This window comes from Carettochelys insculpta, chromosome 2 (genome assembly GCF_033958435.1).
Source record: "Carettochelys insculpta isolate YL-2023 chromosome 2, ASM3395843v1, whole genome shotgun sequence".
Taxonomy (NCBI): domain Eukaryota; kingdom Metazoa; phylum Chordata; order Testudines; family Carettochelyidae; genus Carettochelys; species Carettochelys insculpta.
The window spans coordinates 142,455,226-142,477,340 of record NC_134138.1 but is presented as its reverse complement, the minus strand read 5'-3'; the positions used below and the strand labels follow the sequence as shown (position 1 = coordinate 142,477,340).

The following is a 22,115-nucleotide window of genomic DNA, read 5'->3' as shown; positions in this document are numbered from 1 at the left end:
CAGATATTAAAATGCCTTTCTCAACATTTGCTGATGTTTGGCTTCCCCTAGGCTCTTGCTACAAGTGATTTAGAGCAGAGTTTTACGACCTTTTTTTTAAAAAGTACCCCATTAAAAAATTCTAAGTACCCTCTCACGTCTCTCACCTACCCTAAGAGTACACATACCACCGGTTGGGAAACATGGTCCTAAGGTAATTAGAGGTCTTGAAACAAGTGCCATTCAACATTTCCATATTACTGTGCCCTTTTCAGCAGTCACATTTGTTTTGCATGCCATCACGTTATACCTTACTTAAAACCTACTTACAAAAATATCACAGAAGACTGCTATTGGAAGCTTACCATACAAACAAGTCGTGAACTTTTAGATTGTACTGACTTTACTAGTGTTTTTTATGTAGCCTGTTGTAAAACTAGGAAAATATCTAGATGAGTTGATGTATCCCTTGGAAGACCTGGGTGTACCCCCTATTTTCATGTCTAGACACTGCTATATTGATAGCTGTTCAAGCTTTGCAATATTTCTCTAACCCAAAGCTTTTAAGTTTCTCCCATAAATACTACCGGTGGCTAGATAACATACTGATAGCTGCTTTCTAAATATCATATATTACATTATTAGGGTGACCATATCTTCCTGTCTCAAATATGGGAAAGGGAGATATGTGGGGGAGGGGCAGCTCCTCCTGGCTCCACCAAGCCCTGGGGAGCTAGGAAGGGTGCAACAGCTGCCCACACTCCCTCCGCTTTCCTAAGGCTTGGGGAAGTGACCTACATGCTCTCTGGCCAGCAGCAGTACCTGTGCAGCTGCTGGCAGAAAAGGTCAGTGAGGGGAGGGCCCAAATATGGGACAATTAATCAATTTTATAAAATAAATAGGGACTCCTTTTTTGGAGTCCCAAATATGGGACTGTCCCACCAAATATAGGACAGATGGTCACCTTACACATTATACCAGTAAAGTACGAAAATAAAATATAAGACAGATTAGTAGACAGAAGTACATGCAGACCATAGAAGCACCGTGATTTATTACAGGTCCTTTCTGAAACTGGTTGATGCACAATAGTCCTTTTATGGTAAATTTTGAACCCTCTCAGCTTTCCTCCCAAAATAAAAGCAAATGGGCTGTCACTGAATTGAGATGAGTATGACAACCCCAAAACTGGCACCAGTTCAATACAGATGTGTGTTAGGTCTCTGTGTTTGGAACCAACATTTTTTTGTTAATCAATTTTTATATATTCATCTCTTTTGAGATCATAGCCAAAACTGCCACTTAAAAATGTGTATGATGGTTACATAGGTTTGTTTTATATTTTGTTAGTTATAGTTTGCAGAGTAGGCAAAATCATTCTAATTCTATATAGAATCCTGGGGCTGGAAGGGACCTCAGGAGGTCATGTAGTCCAGTCCCAGTTTCAAGTAGGATCAACCCCTATTTTTTGTGGCAAAATTTTGATATAGTACAAAAGTTATGGCCTAAGGCTTTGCAGGCCTTTGACTCTTTAACACTTACATGCGACCTTGTACCAAAGAACTGTGGACTAAATTCTGATGGTCCAGACTGTTCAGAAACATTTCACTCTGCTTATTCAGCTATTGACTTAAATGTGTGTTCAGCCGAGTGAGGGAACCAGAATCAGATCCTGAGAATGATGTGTATATTTCAGACGGCTGATTTAGAGTAAAATACCTCAGCTTTGTTGAGACTTCTTCCAGGGAAAGAAACATATGGTGAAAGATAAGTATCATTTAATTGCAACAAAGGGTCCTGTGGCACCTTATAGACTAACAAAAAAGTTTTGAGCATGATGAAGTAAGTCTGTGCTCCCGAAAGCTCATGCTCAAAACTTTTCTGTTAGTCTATAAGGTGCCACAGGACCCTTCGTTGCTGTTACAGATCCAGACTAACGCAGCTACCCCTCTGATACTATCATTTAATTGTTTGCTTGATCCCATCCCTTTCGTTTTCTCTATCTGTGGTCCATATTCTTGTGCTTAATCTTATACCTATTTGAGGTAGCAACTTTTTTTTCTGTGATATGCTTGCACAGTGTCTACAATAAGGCCCTGGCCTTTATGTGCTACCATAATTTACATTAATAGTAGTAAAACAGAAATATTTCAAAAGGCAAGTGCTTCTTTTCATTGAGGACTCATGACTAATTTTCAAAAGGATTATAACCTAATATCGCAAAAGCTTTCTAGGGCTACGTCTACACGTGAAGCCTACATCAAAATAGCTTATTTCGATGTAGCAACATCGAAATAGGCTATTTCGATGAATAACGTCTACATGTCCTCCAGGGCTGGCAATGTCGATGTTCAACTTCGACGTTGCGTGGCACCACATCGAAATAGGCGCTGCGAGGGAACGTCTACATGCCAAAGTAGCACACATCGAAATAAGGGTGCCAGGCACAGCGTCACAGGGCAGACTCAACAGCAAGCCGCTCCTTAAAGGGCCCCTCCCAGATACAGTTGCACTAAACAACACAAGATACACAGAGCCTACAACTGGTTGCAGACCCTGTGCCTGCAGCATGGATCCCCAGCTGCCGCAGCAGCAGCCAGAAGCCCTGGGCTAAGGGCTGCTGCCCACGGTGACCATAGAGCCCTGCAGGGGCTGGAGAGAGAGCATCTCTCAACCCCCCAGCTGATGGCCGCCATGGAGGACCCAGCAATTTCGACGTTGCGGGATGCGGATCGTCTACACGGTCCCTACTTTGACGTTGAACGTCGAAGTAGGGCGCTATTCCGATCCCCTCATGAGGTTAGCGACTTCGACGTCTCGCCGCCTAACGTCGAAGTTAACTTCGAAATAGCGCCCGACGCGTGTAGCCGCGACGGGCGCTATTTCGAAGTTAGTGCCGCTACTTCGAAGTAGCGTGCACGTGTAGACACAGCTTAGGAGTATTAGATGTAGAATCTTTGGTAATCAGAACCCTTAGATAGCTTTGAAAAAAATCACATCTCCTTTTTTTTAAAGTATGTCCCATGCACAATGTATTTTTTTCCCAAAACTTTCCTTTATTTTTATAAAAAAAAATACTAACATTAAAAAGAAAGCAAACTGTCAAAATACCTGTCCTGGTTTTGCATTTTCACATACAGATGTCTCATATGGCACTGAAATTTCTGGAGGAAATTCGTTGACATCTAAGACATTTATTATAACATTGACCTTGCTGGTTAATAAGGGATTACCTATAAACAAAATCAGAAAGAAAGAAAAATTAGAAAACACTTTTCTGCATGTTCCTTTCAGTATTTCCCATTATCTGGCATGAAACACTAAAGGTCTCCAGATACAAAGCTTTTACACTAATGCAAATCCTTGACTTCAATTCATTTTAATTCTCACCAGTGTGATTTTACCTGCTATTAAAGAGCTTTACTGTTTTGGATCAGGTATTCATCACCTTACTTATATTGAGTAGTATCTTCCTATTCATGGAGTAACATACCTACTCAGTACAAGAAATGGTATCTGAAATTTCTTTTGAGATAGAAATAATAGGTCCATACTTTTCTTAGAGTACTTACTGTATTCATTTTTGTAATGATGAAACATAAAAAAAACCCATAAACTTAGTACTACTAAATATCATCAAGATACTGTACAAATGTGAACTAATTAGGAAAGTAAATAGCACAAAGACTTTGCATGGATGGGAAGAATAAAAGAGAAGAGCTCAATGACTTGCCAAAAACCAGAAACACAGTCAGTATTGGAACTCAGGTGTCTCTAGATTATACACCAGGGTTTAATCCACAAACATGCTGCAGCAATTATCTGTGCACTGGATACATAACATATGCATGTGTGTACAAAATAAATACTTTAAAACAGTATGCAGCATGTTAACAGGACCTTCCAAATCTCCCAAACTGTTGTTTTCTACAGATATTACTGCTATGTTTTTTTATAGAATTAGGTGCAAATTCATTTTTGATGTAAACAAAGAGAATTACCCTGCAAAATTTTCTGCATTGCATGCGGGTAACCCTGGGGACTTAAAACAATTGTGTTATAAAATTAAAAGATAATTTTGTCCCTTGGGATTCAAAATATGGAGGCTTCCATTCAGCTACAGTAAACTATAAAAATAATGTGCTATGAGTCATGCCTGACAGAGGCATAACAACATGATAACAAACATTAGAACATTAGAACTCTCTCAAACCTTCACTATTTTTACAACCAAATTTACTTGGAATCGTTCCAAAATGCTGATATTTTTAATTACTTGCTTATTTTATATTACTTGCAAAGCCATTGCAATCCTGGGATCCATAGCCAGCAAAGCCAATAGTGGAGGTGGAAGTTTTAATTATGTGTTGTGTGTAGATGCCAGCAATTTATAATTCCCAACCTTTAAATCAAGACAGAAGCGTGGTGAGAATTATACCTCTGAGAGGAACAATATCTTCCCTGCCCTGAAGCCCATTTGTATGATTCCTGTTACAAAGCCACAATCTAGACTTGAATGATTCTCAAATCAAATTCATTCAGTTGCAAGTAAAAAGTTGTAAACAAGTAAAATACTACTGTTAGCCCTGCAATTTCAAATCAGGGTCTTAAAAACCAACAACAAAAGAGCATAAACTGAGTTATATCTTTGTGTGAGTGAATACTACTACAAAACATTTGCAGGTCAGACTTTGTCCTTCTGCAACCCCATTTTCTTCAAAGTTATCCTCACCAAACCAGGGCAACCTTGGTGAAGCCAAATAGGTATAATAAAGGTCAGAATTTGCTCCTGCAGTTGGAAATTAAGTGACAATTCTGTTGATATATAGCCTAGAGTGAATTCTCCCTTTCCCTGCATAGACTGAATTGTCTCTGCAGTTCTAGAAAAGTGAAAATGTAGCAGGTGTTTATTTTAGTCACTAACAAAAGCAATGTGGATTCTGAATATGCTGAGGTGAAATGGCTCAAGTAGGAAGGTGTTGTTTTTACAGAATCACTTTCAAAGGAGCACCTCAGCTTGTCCATACAGCAGTGCTCTCTGGAAGTAATATTGGACATTCATATAGAATTACTTGATCATACATGACTCTCTGAGTCTATTGTAAGTTCATTTTATGGGAAACAATGCAGATAGGTTAAGAACTTCTGTAAATAAATTGTAGATTAAAATGATGGTATGAGGTGCCAGGCATCACTGTCTGTTTCTATGTACCATTTTTAAAGTTAAAATATTTTTTAATACTGCTTTGGGTGTAAATGAGAATGTTTTTACAAGTGTCTTGTAAAAGGAAGCAGCTGAACAATTAAAACTGTTTATTTCTGGGTAATGCCTATTAAAATATAGTCTCTGTATCGTATCTATCTGAATATTCATTTGGAAGTGTTTCATATGAAAGATTTTTTTCATTTTGTTCTCAGCTTCTATAGCACAGTGTTTTCAAAAATCTAACAAAGGGATCTGTGTGACTTGAAATAAAATAAATGGGGCTGGTTTGATTGTATTTTTTGATGAATTCCTGTGTACCTCTTGGAAAACATACCCTTTTTGGCCCATCATTGATAATCATGAAATATAAGGGCGCAGATTCCTATCCACTTATTCTTGTTGACTATTTTTTACTATAGACCTGTCTAGGAATAGTTACAAGCATCTGAATAATAGTGGTATTCTCAGACATTGTTACTATAAATAATAATAATAATAATAATAATAATAATAATAATAATAATTCTCTTGTTCTTTAAATCTATTTACTTTTAAAAATCATTTCCTGGTGCTTTGATGTTAATAATAGCATTATGTGAGCCGCAGCCAGCATTATCAGCTTGTAAGGAAAGTCTGCATTATTCATCCATATCTGCATTCAAGTTTATATATTGCCTGCCACTATCTTTATCAATTTGAGGTGCATTGTACTTGTGCAATTACTGGAAAGTCACTTGATCTCATGAGACCTATACAATCAGTCCTAGTGAGGATTAGTTGCTGTGAAAGTAAGGTAAGATAAACATCATCATTGATTTTAAATGTCTTATCTTGAAGCCACATGTGCAAAACAATAAGGAATGCATTCCAAGACACAGCTGATCCATAGGAACTTGTCATGATCTTGATATTATTTTCCATGGTGGCAAAACCCACTTTCATTTGTATTTCCCTTTAAACTGTCAGGGGCCAAGGTGGTGCAGTATTTAAGTGGTAAGCACAAGAACCATATCATATGGTCAATTGAAAAAGTGTCTTAGGAGCCAGACAGAAATGGGGTTTTATCTAACTGTGGGGAACAATCTTAGTATTTGGTTTGTTCTTTTCAAAAATGTAGGTTATTGTATTAGAAGAGCAAAATCTAGAGGTCAGGGAAATGTATTAATTTTTGTGATCCACCCAAATACAAGTGATATGACATTTTCTAAAGAACCAAACACAATCAAATCCCAATATAGTCAGTAGGAAATGCAGGTGCTTGGACAATGGCAGTATAATCCTCTGAATATTGTGCATAATCTCTGTTCTTGGAGCTGCACTCACTGGGTAACTATGGATTTGAAAATTTCTGATGAAGAAAAGACAGGGATGCTTAAGGCAAACAGCTAGGACATCTGAGTTTACTTCCTGGCATCTGAACTCTTTTATAAGCTTGGGTGATTCACTTCACTTGTGCCTTAGAATATTGTCTTTAAATCAAATATGTTGATTTAGGGTCCCAGATATTTCTTTTGGAAATTTGAGTCCCTAACTATTGAATTCAAACTTTACATTTTTTGAATTCTATGTAAATTGCTCGAAAAATATACACAGTTAGGATTTTTTTACAGGATACACAAAGGGTGTGATCTTTCAAAGAACTGTGGGTAATATAAAGTTTTTGGAATGGATGACACAATTAACCAAGCCATTGTCCCTCTTATGTACAGAGATTTAAAATTAAATCTTTTTGTATGTGTTGACTTTCCAAAGATATTTAAATTTTGTTTTGCTCTGATGGCTTGGAATGGGGAACATAGGAGATTAGTTGACCAAAATTGCAAAAGGCAACTGAAAAATAGGTAAGTGAATATCTTTTCCTCACAGTTAGGATAACACTTCAAAAGAAGTATATAGCCTTATGCTTCAGGTCACCGGGAAAACATCAACTGACAGAACTGAGGAAGAAACATTCTTGATGGGACAGTTATCCTATTATTGTCTATTGTCATACAAAATTCAATTTGAGTTGTATCTAAGGATAATGTATTAATTTGTAAAAAATGTTGTAATAGTTTACCTATCTGGAGTTGAACTCTGACTTAAATATTTTGAAAGAGTATGAGGAGTTGTTGTTAAAACTAATGAGCTGTGTCTACACGTGCACGCTACTTCGAAGTAGCGGCACTAACTTCGACATAGCACCCGTCACGGCTACACGCGTCGGGCGCTATTTCGAACTTAACTTCGACGTTAGGCGGCGAGACGTCGAAGTCGCTAACCTCATGAGGGGATCGGAATAGCGCCCTACTTCGACGTTCAACGTCGAAGTAGGGACCGTGTAGACGATCCGCGTCCCGCAACGTTGAAAATGCCGGGTCCTCCATGGTGGCCATCAGCTGGGGGGTTGAGAGATGCTCTCTCTCCAGCCCCTGCGGGGCTCTATGGTCACCGTGGGCAGCAGCCCTTAGCCCAGGGTTTCTGGCTGCTGCTGCAGCAGCTGGGGATCCATACTGCATGCACAGGGTCTGCAACCAGTTGTCGGCTCTGTGTATTTTGTGTTGTTTAGTGCAACTGTGTCTGGGAGGGGCCCTTTAAGGGAGCGGCTTGCTGTTGAGTCCGCCCTGTGACCCTGTCTGCAGCTGTGCCTGGCACCCTTATTTCGATGTGTGCTACTTTGGCGTGTAGACGTACCCTCGCAGTGCCTATTTCGATGTGGTGCCGCGCAACGTCGAAGTTGAACATCGAAGTTGCCAGCCCTGGAGGATGTGTAGACGTTATTCATCGAAATAGCCTATTTCGATGTTGCGACATCGAAATAGGCTATTTCGATGAATAACGTCTACACGTCCTCCAGGGCTGGCAACGTCGATGTTCAACTTCGACGTTGCTCAGCCCAACATCGAAATAGGCACAGCGAGGGAACGTCTACACGCCAAAGTAGCACACATCGAAATAAGGGAGCCAGGCACAGCTGCAGACAGGGTCACGGGGCGGACTCAACAGCAAGTCGCTCCCTTAAAGGGCCCCTCCCAGACACACTTTCATTAAACAGTGCAAGATACACAGAGCCAACAACTAGTTGCAGACCCTGTATATGCAGCACGGACCCCCAGCTGCAGCAGCAGCAGCCAGAAGCCCTGGGCTAAGGGCTGCTGCCCACGGTGACCACAGAGCCCCGCAAGGGCTGGAGAGAGAGTATCTCTCAACCCCCCAGCTGATGGCCGCCATGGAGGACCCCGTTATTTCGATGTTGCGGGACGCGGATCGTCTACACGTCCCTACTTCGATGTTGAACGTCGAAGTAGGGCGCTATTCCCATCCCCTCATGGGGTTAGCGACTTCGACGTCTCGCCGCCTAACGTCGATTTCAACTTCGAAATAGCGCCCGACGCGTGTAGACGTGACGGGCGCTATTTCGAAGTTAGTGCCGCTACTTCGAAGTAGCGTGCACGTGTAGACGCAGCTCAGATGTGCTAGGGTGGGACAGACATCCGTGCTGTGTGAGTGAGGAATGCATGTAAGAAAATCACCAAATCTGTGTCTACACAACCACACTCTTTTGAAAGGGTAAAATTTGAAGGATAACATTGAAAGTTTAGCCCTTTGAAAGAGCATGGCTACACACAAAAAGCAGATCAAACCCTTGACCTGCTTTTTCAAAAGTGCATTTAATTCTTTTGAAAGGAAGCATTCACACAGCCCCAGGGGTTTTCGAAAGAATGGAGCAGGACACCACGCAAACGAGCTTGCATAGCAGACAAGCCCTTCTGAGCCGTGTCTACACGTGCACGCTACTTCGAAGTAGTGGCACTAACTTCGAAATAGCGCCCGTCACGGCTACACGGGCCGGGCGCTATTTCGAAGTTAACTTTGACGTTAGGTGGCGAGACGTCGAAGTCGCTAACCCCATGAGGGGATAGGAATAGCGCCCTACTTCGACGTTCAACGTCGAAGTAAGGACCGTGTAGTCGTTGCGCGTCCCACAACTTCGAAATAGCAGGGTCCACCATGGCGACCATCAGCTGAGGGGTTGAGAGACGCTATCTCTCGAGCCCCTGCGGGGCTCTATGGTCACCGTGGGCAGCAGCCCTTAGCCCAGGGCTTCTGGCTGCTGCTGCGGCAGCTGGGGATCCATGCTGCAGGCACGGGGTCTGCAACCAGTTGTCGGCTCTGTGTATTTTGTGTTGTTTAGTGCAACTGTGTCTGGGAGGGGCCCTTTAAGGGAGCGGCTTGCTTTTGAGTCCGCACTGTGACCCTGTCTGCAGCTGTGCCTGGCACCCTTATTTCGATGTGTGCTACTTTGGCATGTAGACGTTCCCTCGCAGCGCCTATTTCGATGTGGTGCCGCGCAACGTCGAAGTTGAACATCGACGTTGCCAGCCCTGGAGGATGTGTAGACGTTATAAGCTATTTCGATGTAGGCTTCACGTGTAGACGTAGCCCACCCTCTTCCTCGAAAAGAGGGTCACCATATCTATCTGGAAGCTGGCCACCCCAGACAGCTACCACTCCATGGGACACCAGTTGGGGTGGCCAAGGGCATCACTGGGGCTGTCCTCATGGAGGTAAGCCATGCTTGGGCATATACCTGCCACAGGGATGGGGGAGGGGGCTCATGGTCAAAGAGGACCCTGGTGGCATGGGGCCAGGAAGGAACAGTGGGACAGGTGCTGGGAGGATGAAGGGGAGCAGGGACAGGGAACTCCCCACCACACCCTCACAAGAACACATGTCCTCTATCCCTGCAGGTCATCCAGGCCATCACCACAATGCTTCTCCACAAGATCATCCCCATGGGGGAGCTAGATGCATTCATCACTGAACTTGGCTTTCCACACTGCTTCAGTGCCCTGGCTGGGATGTACATCCTCTTCCACACCCTATCTCACAGCACTGGCCACTACATCAAAATAAAGGGCTACCACTCAGTAGTCCTTCAGGCCCTGGTGGATCCCAAAGGCAAGTTCACGAACATCTACATGGGCTGGGTAGGCCAGACACATGACGCATGTGTATTCCAGAATTTAGGGCTCTGCCAGAGTATGGCCGCTTGGCCCTTCATCCCTCAGCAGGAGCTCCCAGTTGGGGATGTCACCATGCCACTCTGCATAGTGGGAGATGCTGCCTGCCCCCTGCAGCCCTGGCTAATGCAGCCATGTACTGGCCACCTTGATGCCACCCAGGAGCTGTACAACACTCAGCTGAACCAGGCCCACACCATCCAGAACATCCTGCAGATGGTGGGCACCTTCTGTGCCCTCCACAGCAGCGTGGAGGTAAGGAGGACACCTTCATGCAGGGATGGGCAGCCAAGTCTGGCCCCGGGTATGAGCAGCTGTCCGTGGCCCTCTGTTGCCAGGCCCACCAGGATGGGGTCCATATCGTGGAGGCCCTCCATGAGAGTTTCATACAGGCACACTGCTGACCCCCGCCCACCCCTCACCATATCCCTCACACTGCCTCCCCTCACCATCCCCACCACCATCACATCAACCCCCACCATCCCTATATGAAGAGCACAGAGGATGGGGATATTTGGAAAATGAAACATTTACTGTAAACTATAACCAAGCATCTGTTTTCAGATTCAAAAATATGTACTATGGGGAGGGAGGTGAACTGTGTAGATTGGGGGCTGGGAGACAATGGAACCTGGAGGTGGGATGGAAGGGATATGAATCTGGAGGGGGTGCACGAAGATCATTGAAGGGCAAGGTGGAAGGCCCCAAGCTGCATCAGCCCTGGGATTTCCTCCCTCCCTGAATTTGGAGTCATGGCAGGAGTCACAGAGATGGGGCAAGTGCTGCTGCTGCTGCTCAGGATGATGGTTTGGAACAGCAGTTGTGCCAACTGCAGTCTAAGAACTCAGAGCTGGTGGCTGCCATGAATGCATTGCTGACAGTGGAGTGGTGATTTTGGACTCAAGAGCTCAGCACACACTGGTGTGATAACATTATTTTGGAGTCCTGGGAGGACCAGCAGTGAGTACAGAACTTTTGCATGCATAAGTCCACCTTTATGGACCTTTGTGACATGCTGGTGCCCTCCCTGAAGCACAGCAACACAAAAATGAGGCAAGCTTTGGCAGTACATAAGCTAGTGGCAATTGCACTGTGGAAGTTTGCAACCCCCAACAGTTACCGGTCAGTAGCAAATCAGTTTGGGGGTGAGCAGATCTACAGTGGGGTCTGTGGTGATTGAGGTGGCCCATGCAATCTGTTGGCATCTCCTCAGGAAGACTGTGACCCTGGGAGATGTACAGGTATAATGGATGGCTTTGATGCCCAGGGCTTTCCTAACTGTGGTGGGGCAATAGATGGCACACACATCCCCATCATGGTGTTGGAGTATATTAGTCAAAAGTGGTACTTCTCCATGGTCATGCAAGGGTTGGTAGATCACAAAGGTCGTTTTACTGACATCACCATTGGCTGGTCAGGGAGGGTTCATGACACGCACATAGTCCAAAATTCAGGACTGTACCGAAAGCTCCTGGATGGGACTTTTTTCCCTGATCAGGAAATCAAGATTGGCGATGTGGAGATGCCCATTGTTATATTGGGTGACTCTGCTTACCCTCTGCTTCCCTGCTTGATGAAACCCCATATGGGAGCCCGAGACACCAGTAAGGAAAACTTTAATCACAGACTAAGCAGGTGCAGAATAGTCATGGAATGCCCCTTTGGATGTTTGAAAGTGAGGTTCAGATGTTTATTGACCCGTTTGGATGTTTCTGAAGCTAATGTCCCCACAGTTATTAGAGCATGCACTAGTTTGCACGACATATGAGAATCAACATGGGAAACCTTCCTGTCTACCTGGAATTCTGAAGCAGAGACCACAGGCAGGGCTTACTCGCAGCTGTCTACACTACCATCCACCAATAGCCATGCTCAGGCTTCAGCAATAAGGGACACTTTAAAAAACAGCTTTATGACTGAGCTGCAATGCATATGCTACCTATGTATGTCTCTGCCATAATGCCAAGAAATCAACCGAGCCCTAATGACTGAATGCCCTTTTTAGGTGGGAGGGGGTTAAGTTTCAGTAAATAGATTGTGCTGTGCCTTCAGCACCATCCTCCCAACTTGCTCGGTTCCCTCAGCCATGGATCTGCTGCAGACAAGGGAGTTTCACTGGACAGCTGTACCTTCAGTGGTACTCACCCTTTCCCCAGCCACCCATTTTGATTTGTGTTCACCTTCCACTCCTGCAGGACAAGAAATCACACTGAGCTCAAAGGAATGATTTTATTTTGGGGGAAGAGAGGTTTAAGTGGCTGGGAAAAGAAGCCTTCCCAAGGGTGCTTGAATATCTTTTTGCAGTGGCTCTTGGGGCCTGAACGGCAGGGTAGCTTTGCCCTCCCTCCCCACTTGTGGGGACCCTGACGATGAGGGGTGGGCAACCTCTCCTCGGGGTACTCTAGCCAGTGGGTATCAGCTGCTGCCCTGCTGGGTTGGGAGTCCTTCTGCAGCTGCAGCAGGGAGCACAGGACCTCTGTCTGCTCAGTAACAGCCTTTATAAGCTTTGCAGTGACCTTGGTCTGCTTTGCTGTGACTTCACTGCTTTGGCATGGCGTCATTCATTTTTAACAATTGCTGGTGCTGCAGGTCAAGCATTCTCTTGTTAAAGTTAACTTGACTCTGATGCCACTCAGCTGTATTGTGACGCCACTGAGAAGTATCCTTTGTCAAGTTCTTGTGCTCTGCCTGAGTGTTTTCCATGTACTTCATGATCAGATCTTGTTTACATTTTCTGAGTCTCTTGGTTTTCTCTGCGACACTGGGCACTGGGTCTGGAAAATGAAGTTTAAAATTAAGATACAATTCAGATAATGTGCTTTGAAATGCAATGGATGGGTCTTTCTCTGTACTATCATTGAAAGTATACTTTTGAAGGACACTTAGGTTATTAAGGATGGGACAGTAAAGTGCGCATTTCACAATAACTCACTTGCCATCATTGCTTTGTGGACATGGTAAATTATGAGGAATTATCTTTTTTTGGTGGGAATGGGATAGTCTGCAAAACAGGGTGAGCCATCAGGTGTCCTGTCCAAGTGTCCTGTAGCAGAGAAAAATGGACGGCTGCAAGTGGGGTAACAATGCACAATAAAAATAATGTAAAGAAAAAATATATAAAGAAAGACTGGATGTAAAGGGACATGGGAGGGGAAAAGCACAGCAGAAGAATTCCCCTGTGGTGCAGGGGGATTGCTGAGAACTGAAAACAAATGGTTCTTGGAAAGGGACATGGGAGTGGAAATACCCAGCAGAGCCCAGCAGCTGTGTGGTATCAGGCAGTCCTGCAATATCAAAAGAAATGCTGGGGGAATTGGGAGGGGAAATGCCCAGAAGAGCCCAGCAGCAGCATGGAGTGTGGGGTGTGGGGTCATAAAAAATGAAAAGCAGTGCTGGTTGGAAAGGGACATGCAAACCGCATTGTGTGGTGGGGAACAGAGCACCTGCTGGCTGCTGCAGGCCAATGTAAAGGAGCAGGAAGGATGTTAAAAAAACACACATGTGAATTCCTGTGCTTCCATAGGTTGCCAAAGAAGACCTCACCCTTCTAAAACTAAGAGTTATGGAGAAAAAACAGCTACTCCTGCCGTGTGACCAAAAGCCGGGAAAATTTGCTAAAATGCTTTGTGGTTGTATGACACCAGATTGCTGTCTGGTTGCTGGTGTGGCAAGATGTGCTACCATGGAAGCTGCAACAAGTCAGGGCCGCCCAAGAATCTTGTGGAAAATATACAAGAGCACCTGGATGAGGCCTTCAAGGAGATCTCCAAAAAGAAGAAGTGCTCCATCCCAAGAAACATTAACACGCTGTTCTGAGGGGCACAGAAGCACAGCTAGGAAACCTGTACCTATGCAAAACCCTATAGCTATACCCACCCCCAAACTTCTTCTAGCATGCAGAATAAAGACTCACCCAAACTGCTTTCTCCAGAGGGCTTGGGGATTGGCGTGGAGGGGAATGCCATGGAGGGGAACAGTTCAAAGTCAATGGTGAGCAGCTCCAAACTGTCTGGAACAACTTGCTCTATCCCCTGCTCATTGCTCTCTTCCTTCTCTCCACTGCCCTCTTCCTCTGGGCCACCATCCTCTTCCGGGCTCACCCCAAACTCCATACCAGGGCCTCCACAAGTGGTGTAATTCAGTCCAGGATCCATGGTGGGGTTGATCCACACAAGCATATGGAGCTGTTGATAATAGCGGCAGGTCCGTGGAGCCACTCCTGACCGCTGGTTGGCTTTCTGGAGTTTTTGATGGACCTGATGGAGTTCTTTCCCCTTCACCCCGGCACTTCATAGAGTCCTGGGAGTAACCTCGGGTGGCCATCTCTGGAGACATCTGGTCATAGATTGCCCCATTTCTCTTGGCCACCTGAAGTCTCTTTGCCACCGATTGGTCTCCCCAAATGGTACTGAGATCCAGAATCTCCTGGTGGGTCCAAGCTGGGGCTCTTTTGCGAGTCTGAGAAGTACTAGTCAGATCACTACCCTGAATGTTCATGAGTGCAGTACAGGGCTACCAATAATTGCTACCAATGCAGTGCAATGACTACCGATGCTGTCTGATGCTATTGGCAAAGGGATTTTTTCATAACAGACATCCTTTTTATTTGCAGGGCTGGGCTGCTAAATTCCAGTTCAAATTTTCATTTAAATTCAATCCAAACTTCACTGGCTTACTTTGACCTTCTTCCTGCACACCTGACAGCAGTGCACAATGCAGCGGCCATACTTGGAGGGTTACCACACAGCTTTGTGGGATACATACAGGACACTTCTGGAGATTAACAAATTCGAATTAAGGACATAGTGCTTCCACACCAGTCTTGACTCAAGATTTTAAGTTCAAAATAGATACTATACCCATCCTGGGATATCGATATTCTGCAATCAGCATTATGACTCAATAAATTGAGTTAACTGTATTATGTGTGAAGACAGTAACATTTTATTATTGAGCTAAAGCCTTAAAATTCAAATTTATCTTGTAGTGGAGAGAGAGAAAGAAAGACAGAGAAAGAGAGAGAGAGAGAGAGAGAGAGAGAGAGGGAGAGAGTATACTCATCCCTTACTTTACGAGCACAATTGGTTCCCAAATTTCTGCTCATAGAGGAAGACTCATAAATGTGACACTAAATTTCCATTAAAATACATGTAAAAGTCTTCCATTCATTCCAACGGCTTGTAACTTGACATAAACCAGTTGAGTTTAGGTACTTTTCTGAAGTATTTGAATAGTTTGGCACCAGAAATCGAATGTAGTGTATGTATGTAGAGCAGGGATTTCCAGCCTATGGGTTGGGACCCAAACATAGGTCCCATTAGAGTTGTTAAGGTCACCAGCTGGGCAATTTTCAGCTACATGTGGCTGTTAAAGAAGCCATTTGCAATTTCCTAATACTCCTGCCTCAGACAGACAATAGCAATAACTGCTAGAGATGGCAGTGCTCTCTATCACTAGAGATAGCAATTACTTTATGCCTAGGTGCTGAAACCTCAACACTTTAGTTAATTGCTGGGAGCAGGAGGGCTGGGGGAGTGACCCAGCCTAGCAGCCCTGGTGAAGAGGCTGCAGAAGGAGGAGTGTCTAAGGCTGGGGCAGTTGAAGGATGTGGGGGAGTCTAAGACTGGGGGAAGTTTGGGACTGCAGGAACAGTCTAATTCTGGGGGCGGTTTGGGGCTGCTGGGGGTGTGTAAGCCTTTGGGCAGCTTGGGGCTGCTGGGGGGGCTCTAAGGCTGGGGGTGGTTTGCGGTTGCTGTGGAGGGGGGTCTAAGGTTGGAGGAGGTTTGGAGCTGCTGGGCGGGTTTAAGGCTGGAGGCAATTTGGGACCATGGGGGGCAGTTAAAACCTGGCCGAGGGTGAGGTCTGCAGGGCGGGTGGGGGGTCTAATACAGTAAACCCTGGAGTTACCCCAGAGGATGTTCCCACAACCCCTGCATAACTCGAATTTTCCTGCAAGGGGAGTGGAGCCAGGAACCACCAGGGCTGGTCAGTTTCCTGGCTCCCAGAGTGGCAGGAGCTTGGAACCAATGGCAGGCTGGTTCCAGTCTCCCCATGGCTTGCAGGGCTGGAAAACTGATCAGCTCATGGCTGTTCAGTTTCATGTTCCCGTCATTTCAGGAGAGGGAACCAGGCTAAGAGTCTTCTCTCTCTCTTCCCCCAGTAAAAGGGCTGTCAGACAGCTGCATGTCTGAGGGGAGGGAGAGAGAAGGCTCCAGCTGTGGGTCTCCCCGCCCCAGCCCGGTACCCCATGGCTGAAGCTGAGCCAGTCGCAGGGCTGAGGGTTTCCCTGCCCCCTGGCCAGGGACGCCGCTCATATAAGCAGGGGAAATTCACTCATATAGTGAATAAAGGTTGGTATATATGTTTCTCATTTTAGCGAGTACTCATTAGTAAAGGACTCATTAAATGAGGGGTGGGTGTATATGCTAACTACTTTTCTACTGTATTCTCAATAATTATACTTTTTCCCCAGAAAAGGATCCCGTGTGCTTCTTATAAGCATAACACCATTATCCAGTCTTTTTCACCTTCCTGTGAAGCCCTGGTAATCACTCCCTTCAGAGATAAGGCACAGAGCTAAATGGGCCATTAAACTGATCAGATGTAGCCATTCTACCATTTGTACATCAGTATTGAGCTACTGACATAATCATTTTAAATCAGGAACTTGTCTAAATAATTAAATTAGCTGTATCTGTCTTTCTCCAATATTCCCCTCACCTCTTCTCCCTGGCAGGTACAGTATTTAAAACTTTTCCATGGCAGGGCAACTCAGAAACTTGCTTCCCCCCTCCCCCCTTCTACTTAACATTTCTGAAATCCAAGCATTTTCTGTGTTATCTTTGAGTTAGATAGATCTATATGAAGCTTTGACAGGTAATATTTCTTAGTTCTCCAAAATATGGCCAATTATGGATGTACTGTGTGTATAACGTTTATTTTTAATGCCATGAGTAACATTAGATGTCTAACTATTAAGGCATAAGGGGATGTGAATTTCAAATGTGTGAAGGTGTAGGTTTGCTACATTGTCCAATGGTTGGAATTGGGAATTTCACAATGTGGGCTACATGCTACATCTCTAACATACACACTATTACCATAGCTCTGTTTCCTTTTATACATCATATTGATACACAGATAAGTGAATCTAGTATTTGGGTTTTCAATTACTCTGGAGTCTGGAAGAATAGTAAATGGATTTGCAATATGTTCACTAGAATTAGGAAAAAGTTAGCAAATAAAAAACATTCTCAATACTTACCAATAACTCTAAATAGTTAAACTTTGCTTAAGCATAGCCTATGAAGAGACCTCCATGCTGCAACACCAGAGCTGCATATTTTAAAAATCCTCTGGAATCAGATTACATTTCTGCTGGTAAGGTTTTTTTTTTTTTTGCCTAAATCATTTAAGAAAATGCTTTTCTCCCATATAATAGTAAGGCTAGAAGTCACAGGTTTAGTATACACAAATGATTTGATGACTCCTACAGTTTAAATTCATGTGCACTTTAGTTTATTTCCTGTTGTATCTTCAGCCTTTTCAGGTATTCCTCTGGCTCGGTTTTGGACAAATACAACTGAGATTTTTTTCAGGTGGATTAATTTTTTTCTCTACAAAGTCCTACCTTCTACTTTACTAGTATCTATTGCTTATTGATTGCTCATTGCTGAATAATGCATAGGGAAAACACAGTTCCTGTCTCAGGAACTTAAATTCTTAAACAGATAAATAGTGCAGTATAGATGTAAAATACATCAGGCCTCCGGATCCAGTTTATTGGAGTCAGCTGAAAGATTTACAAGGAACAGATGCCAGATAATTGAAAAACTGGGTTTTCAAAGGATGGAACTAACCTAGAAGAATTAACTTTGTTAGGAACAACAAGAAGTCCTGTGCACCTTATAGACTAACAAATTTGTTGGAGCAAAACCTGTCGTGGGCAAAGACCCACTTCATCTGATGAACAGGACTTCTCCTTGTTTTTGCTGATACAGATGAACATGGCTACCCCTCTGAACTTAAGATAAGGGAAGATAGGGTAAGAGGTGTACTATTCAAAGGATGCGAAGGAAGAGGGAGATGGCTGCTTGATGCCTCATGAGGAGGAGGAATCTCCCAACATAGGGGGAGACTAAAAGAAGACACAGAGATGAGCATGAGAGAAGACTGCCATGTGAGTGACTGTGGGATCAGGCAATTATACATATTGAGAGAAGACCTGGATCAGGGAGGTGGATTCATGTAGGGCCTTCCATTACTCCATTCTACATAGTTTTTGTCTAAGAATTAAAACAACTAATTAGTCTTCTGTAAAGAAACAGGAAAGATATTATTTCTCCTTGACTGTCCTCATCTTCATCTGATTAGGTAAACAACAACACAAAGAAGAAGAGAAAGATCTCCATGTGAGAGCATCAATTGAAAAAAAAAATAAACCAACTGCCTGCATAAGCAAGGGTGGATTTTTCTCTGTTGTAAAATGCAGTTTAGTACACATACAACACACACTATAATAGTTAAATAACAGTTATAAAACGTTTAATCACAGAATTATAGTGGTCCCAGTAAAATGCTTGTTCTTATGAGATTTTTAACCCTAATCACTTTCTGGCAGCAAAAATTCCATTGACTTCAGTGGGAACTATGCTTGCATAATAAATAGGGCATCAAACCTGACTATACAAGAGTATTTCCAAACTGATAAATGTTCTGCATCCTTAATTCATTTCATAGTAATAAACATTTTAAAGGAGATTAAATTCCATGCTCTATATTTTAAGAACCACTTCTTTAACATCTTGGTTCCATTCATGCCATACTTACTAACTTTACTTGCAATTATGGAGAAATTGTACTGTGCAGTGCTTTCTCTGTCAAGTAATTCATTAGTTGCAATGGTTCCTTCAGATCCGTCTATTGTAAAGTAGCTGTCTGCATCACTCTTCAAATCTATGAAGTACCTGCACATGAAAAAAGTAGATGCAAATATGCAGTGATTATATGTTCATCATACTGGCAGTCAGGCTAGCTTCAGTTTCTTTGTTTCCCCCCCATTACTCTCTGTAAATGATGACTTCTTTATTTCAAAGTGAAGGGGGAAAGGAAAATAATGAATGATTTAGTACTACTAACATTCCCATTACTTTAAGCCCTTGATACCTACAAACTCATCATGTGCTACCCAGCTTCAGTGAACTGATCACTACCACAAATCGCTACTGAAATTTCCAGCGAGACTTGTAGGGGAAAAGAAAGAAGGGATGCAAGACAGTATCAATGGGCTGGATTCTCTCATCAGGTCTGGGCCTTTTGCTTCATTCTAGAGGCACAAAAAGTGTCCTGGCGTGAATTTGCATGTTGGAAACGAACTCCTTGAAGGCATGAATGCACTGGCTCCAGACTGGTGTTTGTCATTCCTCTCACTCATGGATTTGGTGACATGTTAGGGGCAGGAGAAGACATGGTGGGCGGAGACAGTGGTAGGAAGTGGTTTGTGGTGTTACTCCACTGATGTTGGACCCATCAAGGACATTGTTACTATAGGTTGAAGTAGAGCCACCCATAAGCAGCCCAGATGTTTGTAAGTGCTGTGAGAATCAGGGAGCTTTAGTTGTCTCCCTGACAATTCCCTTGAACCCTTCAGTGCCAAACAAAGCTCTGAATCCAGGTGCATATGAATTTACTCTAGGAAGGATTTAACAGAAAAAAAAGATGTGATTGTAAGCAGAGCTGTTTACAAAAAAATCTGATAATTTGTTCCAAAACCATTCCCCTTGAGTGCAAATTAATTTCAAGTCTAATTTCTCATCTGATGCTACTGTTTGCAATCATAACAGAATAATATGTTTCCAATGCAGTGATCTGAGCTATTGATTCCTTTTTCTTTTTCATTATCAGGCAACAACAGCTGCACACTTAGTTGTCGTTGCTTGACAGGTACATAGGGTGGAATGGATGCAGTTATTTGAGATAAGTAGACAATAAGAATAAAACTGATCATAACTGCAGGATAATTTAATAGAATGTAAATATTGGAGGACTGCAGGCTTCATATATCTTTCATCTTTATGCTCCCTCCAATCTCTTGTGAACCAGTGAGAGTAAATATAAAACAGCATCCTATTTACTTTCTCTCTCATTAGGGCTGGCAATAGACTTCACTAAGCCCTGGGCAATGTGAGGGAAGGGCTCAGTTCTGGACCCCACTAGAAGGGGTGGGGCCTTGGGAGGGTACTAGACTCCCCAGTCCAGCACCTAGTGCCACCCAGACTGTGCCATACAGGCTTTGGTGGCAATTTAAAGGGCCTGAGATTACAGCTGCTGCTCGTACCAGAGTGGAAACTCAGAATTCCTGGCTCTTTCAAATTACTGGACCCCAGGGCAGCTGCCCCCATTGCTTCCCCTCCCCCTCCATCAGCAGCCCTGACTCTCACTCATTACTTATAATTTATAGGAACAAAATGTAAGTACTGTAAAGACAAGCAGTAGAATACCAGACTTTGCCTTGCTGTTGAAGGAAGTGACAAGTAAAAGTGGTACTTGATGCATATCAGAGTAAACCAGCTGGAACTAGAACTCGATAACTTTAACTGGAGAGGAGTTAAAACAAAGTTCACAACTGAGGTGCTGTATTCCTTAGGGGACATTTGCTTTCATTAAAAATTTACATGCCTGCCAAGAAAATACTATATATTGTTGAAATGTATTATTGATTAGCCACCAGTTTTGCCTTTTCACCCCTTTGTTTTAAAAGCCTTGTAAATTATTAAAGGCACATTGTATAGTGGTATCCAGTTGGGCTGCAATGGTCTGACGTAGGTGACTAACATTAGTCAGCCATTTTTGAAAATGTTGGTGTCAGTGTTTGACATCCGTTGTTATGTAAAATTTCCCAGATGGACACAGTGATGTTGATAGTGTGCTGTTTGCACTGTTGTGGCAGTGTTGATCCCAGGGTATGAGAAAATAAAGTTGTGTGAGGTAACATCTTTAATTGGACCAATGTATGTTGGCAAAAAACACAAACTTTCAAACTTCACACTGTCTTGAAGCAGTGCACTGTTGAGTTCCAACACATTTCATTCACAAACAGAAGCTGGTCAATTAAAAGGTCATCTAGCTTATCTTTCTCATAGGAAAATATGGTAGTATGCTTTCAGAAGATTCTTCTTTAGTATAATGTGGCAGTTACATTTTAATTTGAGACCAATGTTGAAATATACTGGAGATGATCATGAGAAGGTAGTCTTTGGTGCCTATAGCAGGTATATTTGGTTAAGTACCTTTGAATGAATCAGAGGAAATGACTCAGAACCTGACTCAAAGTACTTTAAAGTCAGTGGGAGTTTTCTGTTGACTTCAGCCCTCTGGATCTGTACCCAGGAGGCTACAGGTTAAGGTGCTAATCCTGCAAATATTTTTCAAGTGAATTGTTCTGTTGAAGTCAGCAGGATTACTCTTGTGTTTAAAATTAAGCACATATATAAATGTTTGCAGGCCTCAGGACTCCAGCCTGCAACCCCTTATACATGTAATTAACTTGATAAATGTTGAGTCCTGTTCATGTGTTTATATCCTTACAGAATCCAGGCCCAAATAAACAATTTGTGTCCCACACAGCAGGCTTCACACTGCTCCCTTTGAATACATAACAAAACTCCTACTGACTTCACTGGGATTGAGATCAGGTCTGGCATGAGAACAATTAACCATTCTTGTGAGCATTGACACTGGCTACGTCTACACGTGAAGCCTACATCGAAGTAGCTTATTTCAATGTAGCGACATCGAAATAGGCTATTTCGATGAATAACGTCTACACGTCCTCCAGGGCTGCCAACGTCGATGTTCAACATCGACGTTGCACAGCACCACATCGAAATAGGCGCTGCGAGGGAACGTCTACACGCCAAAGTAGCACA

The 22,115-nt window shown here is 43.4% G+C and overlaps 1 protein-coding gene across 2 annotated transcripts in view; it reads right to left on the bottom strand.

The window, feature by feature from the left end:
• Positions 1-22,115, bottom strand: part of CDH12 (cadherin 12) — a 255,751-nt gene that overhangs the window by 9,606 nt on the left and 224,030 nt on the right. For both annotated transcript variants that reach the window (XM_074985953.1, XM_074985954.1), the window contains 2 exons: positions 19,018-19,154; positions 3,091-3,212 (listed from right to left, as the gene is read on the bottom strand). In XM_074985953.1, coding sequence (XP_074842054.1) covers positions 3,091-3,212; positions 19,018-19,154 — 259 coding nt within the window. The remainder of the gene's footprint in view (positions 1-3,090; positions 3,213-19,017; positions 19,155-22,115) is intronic.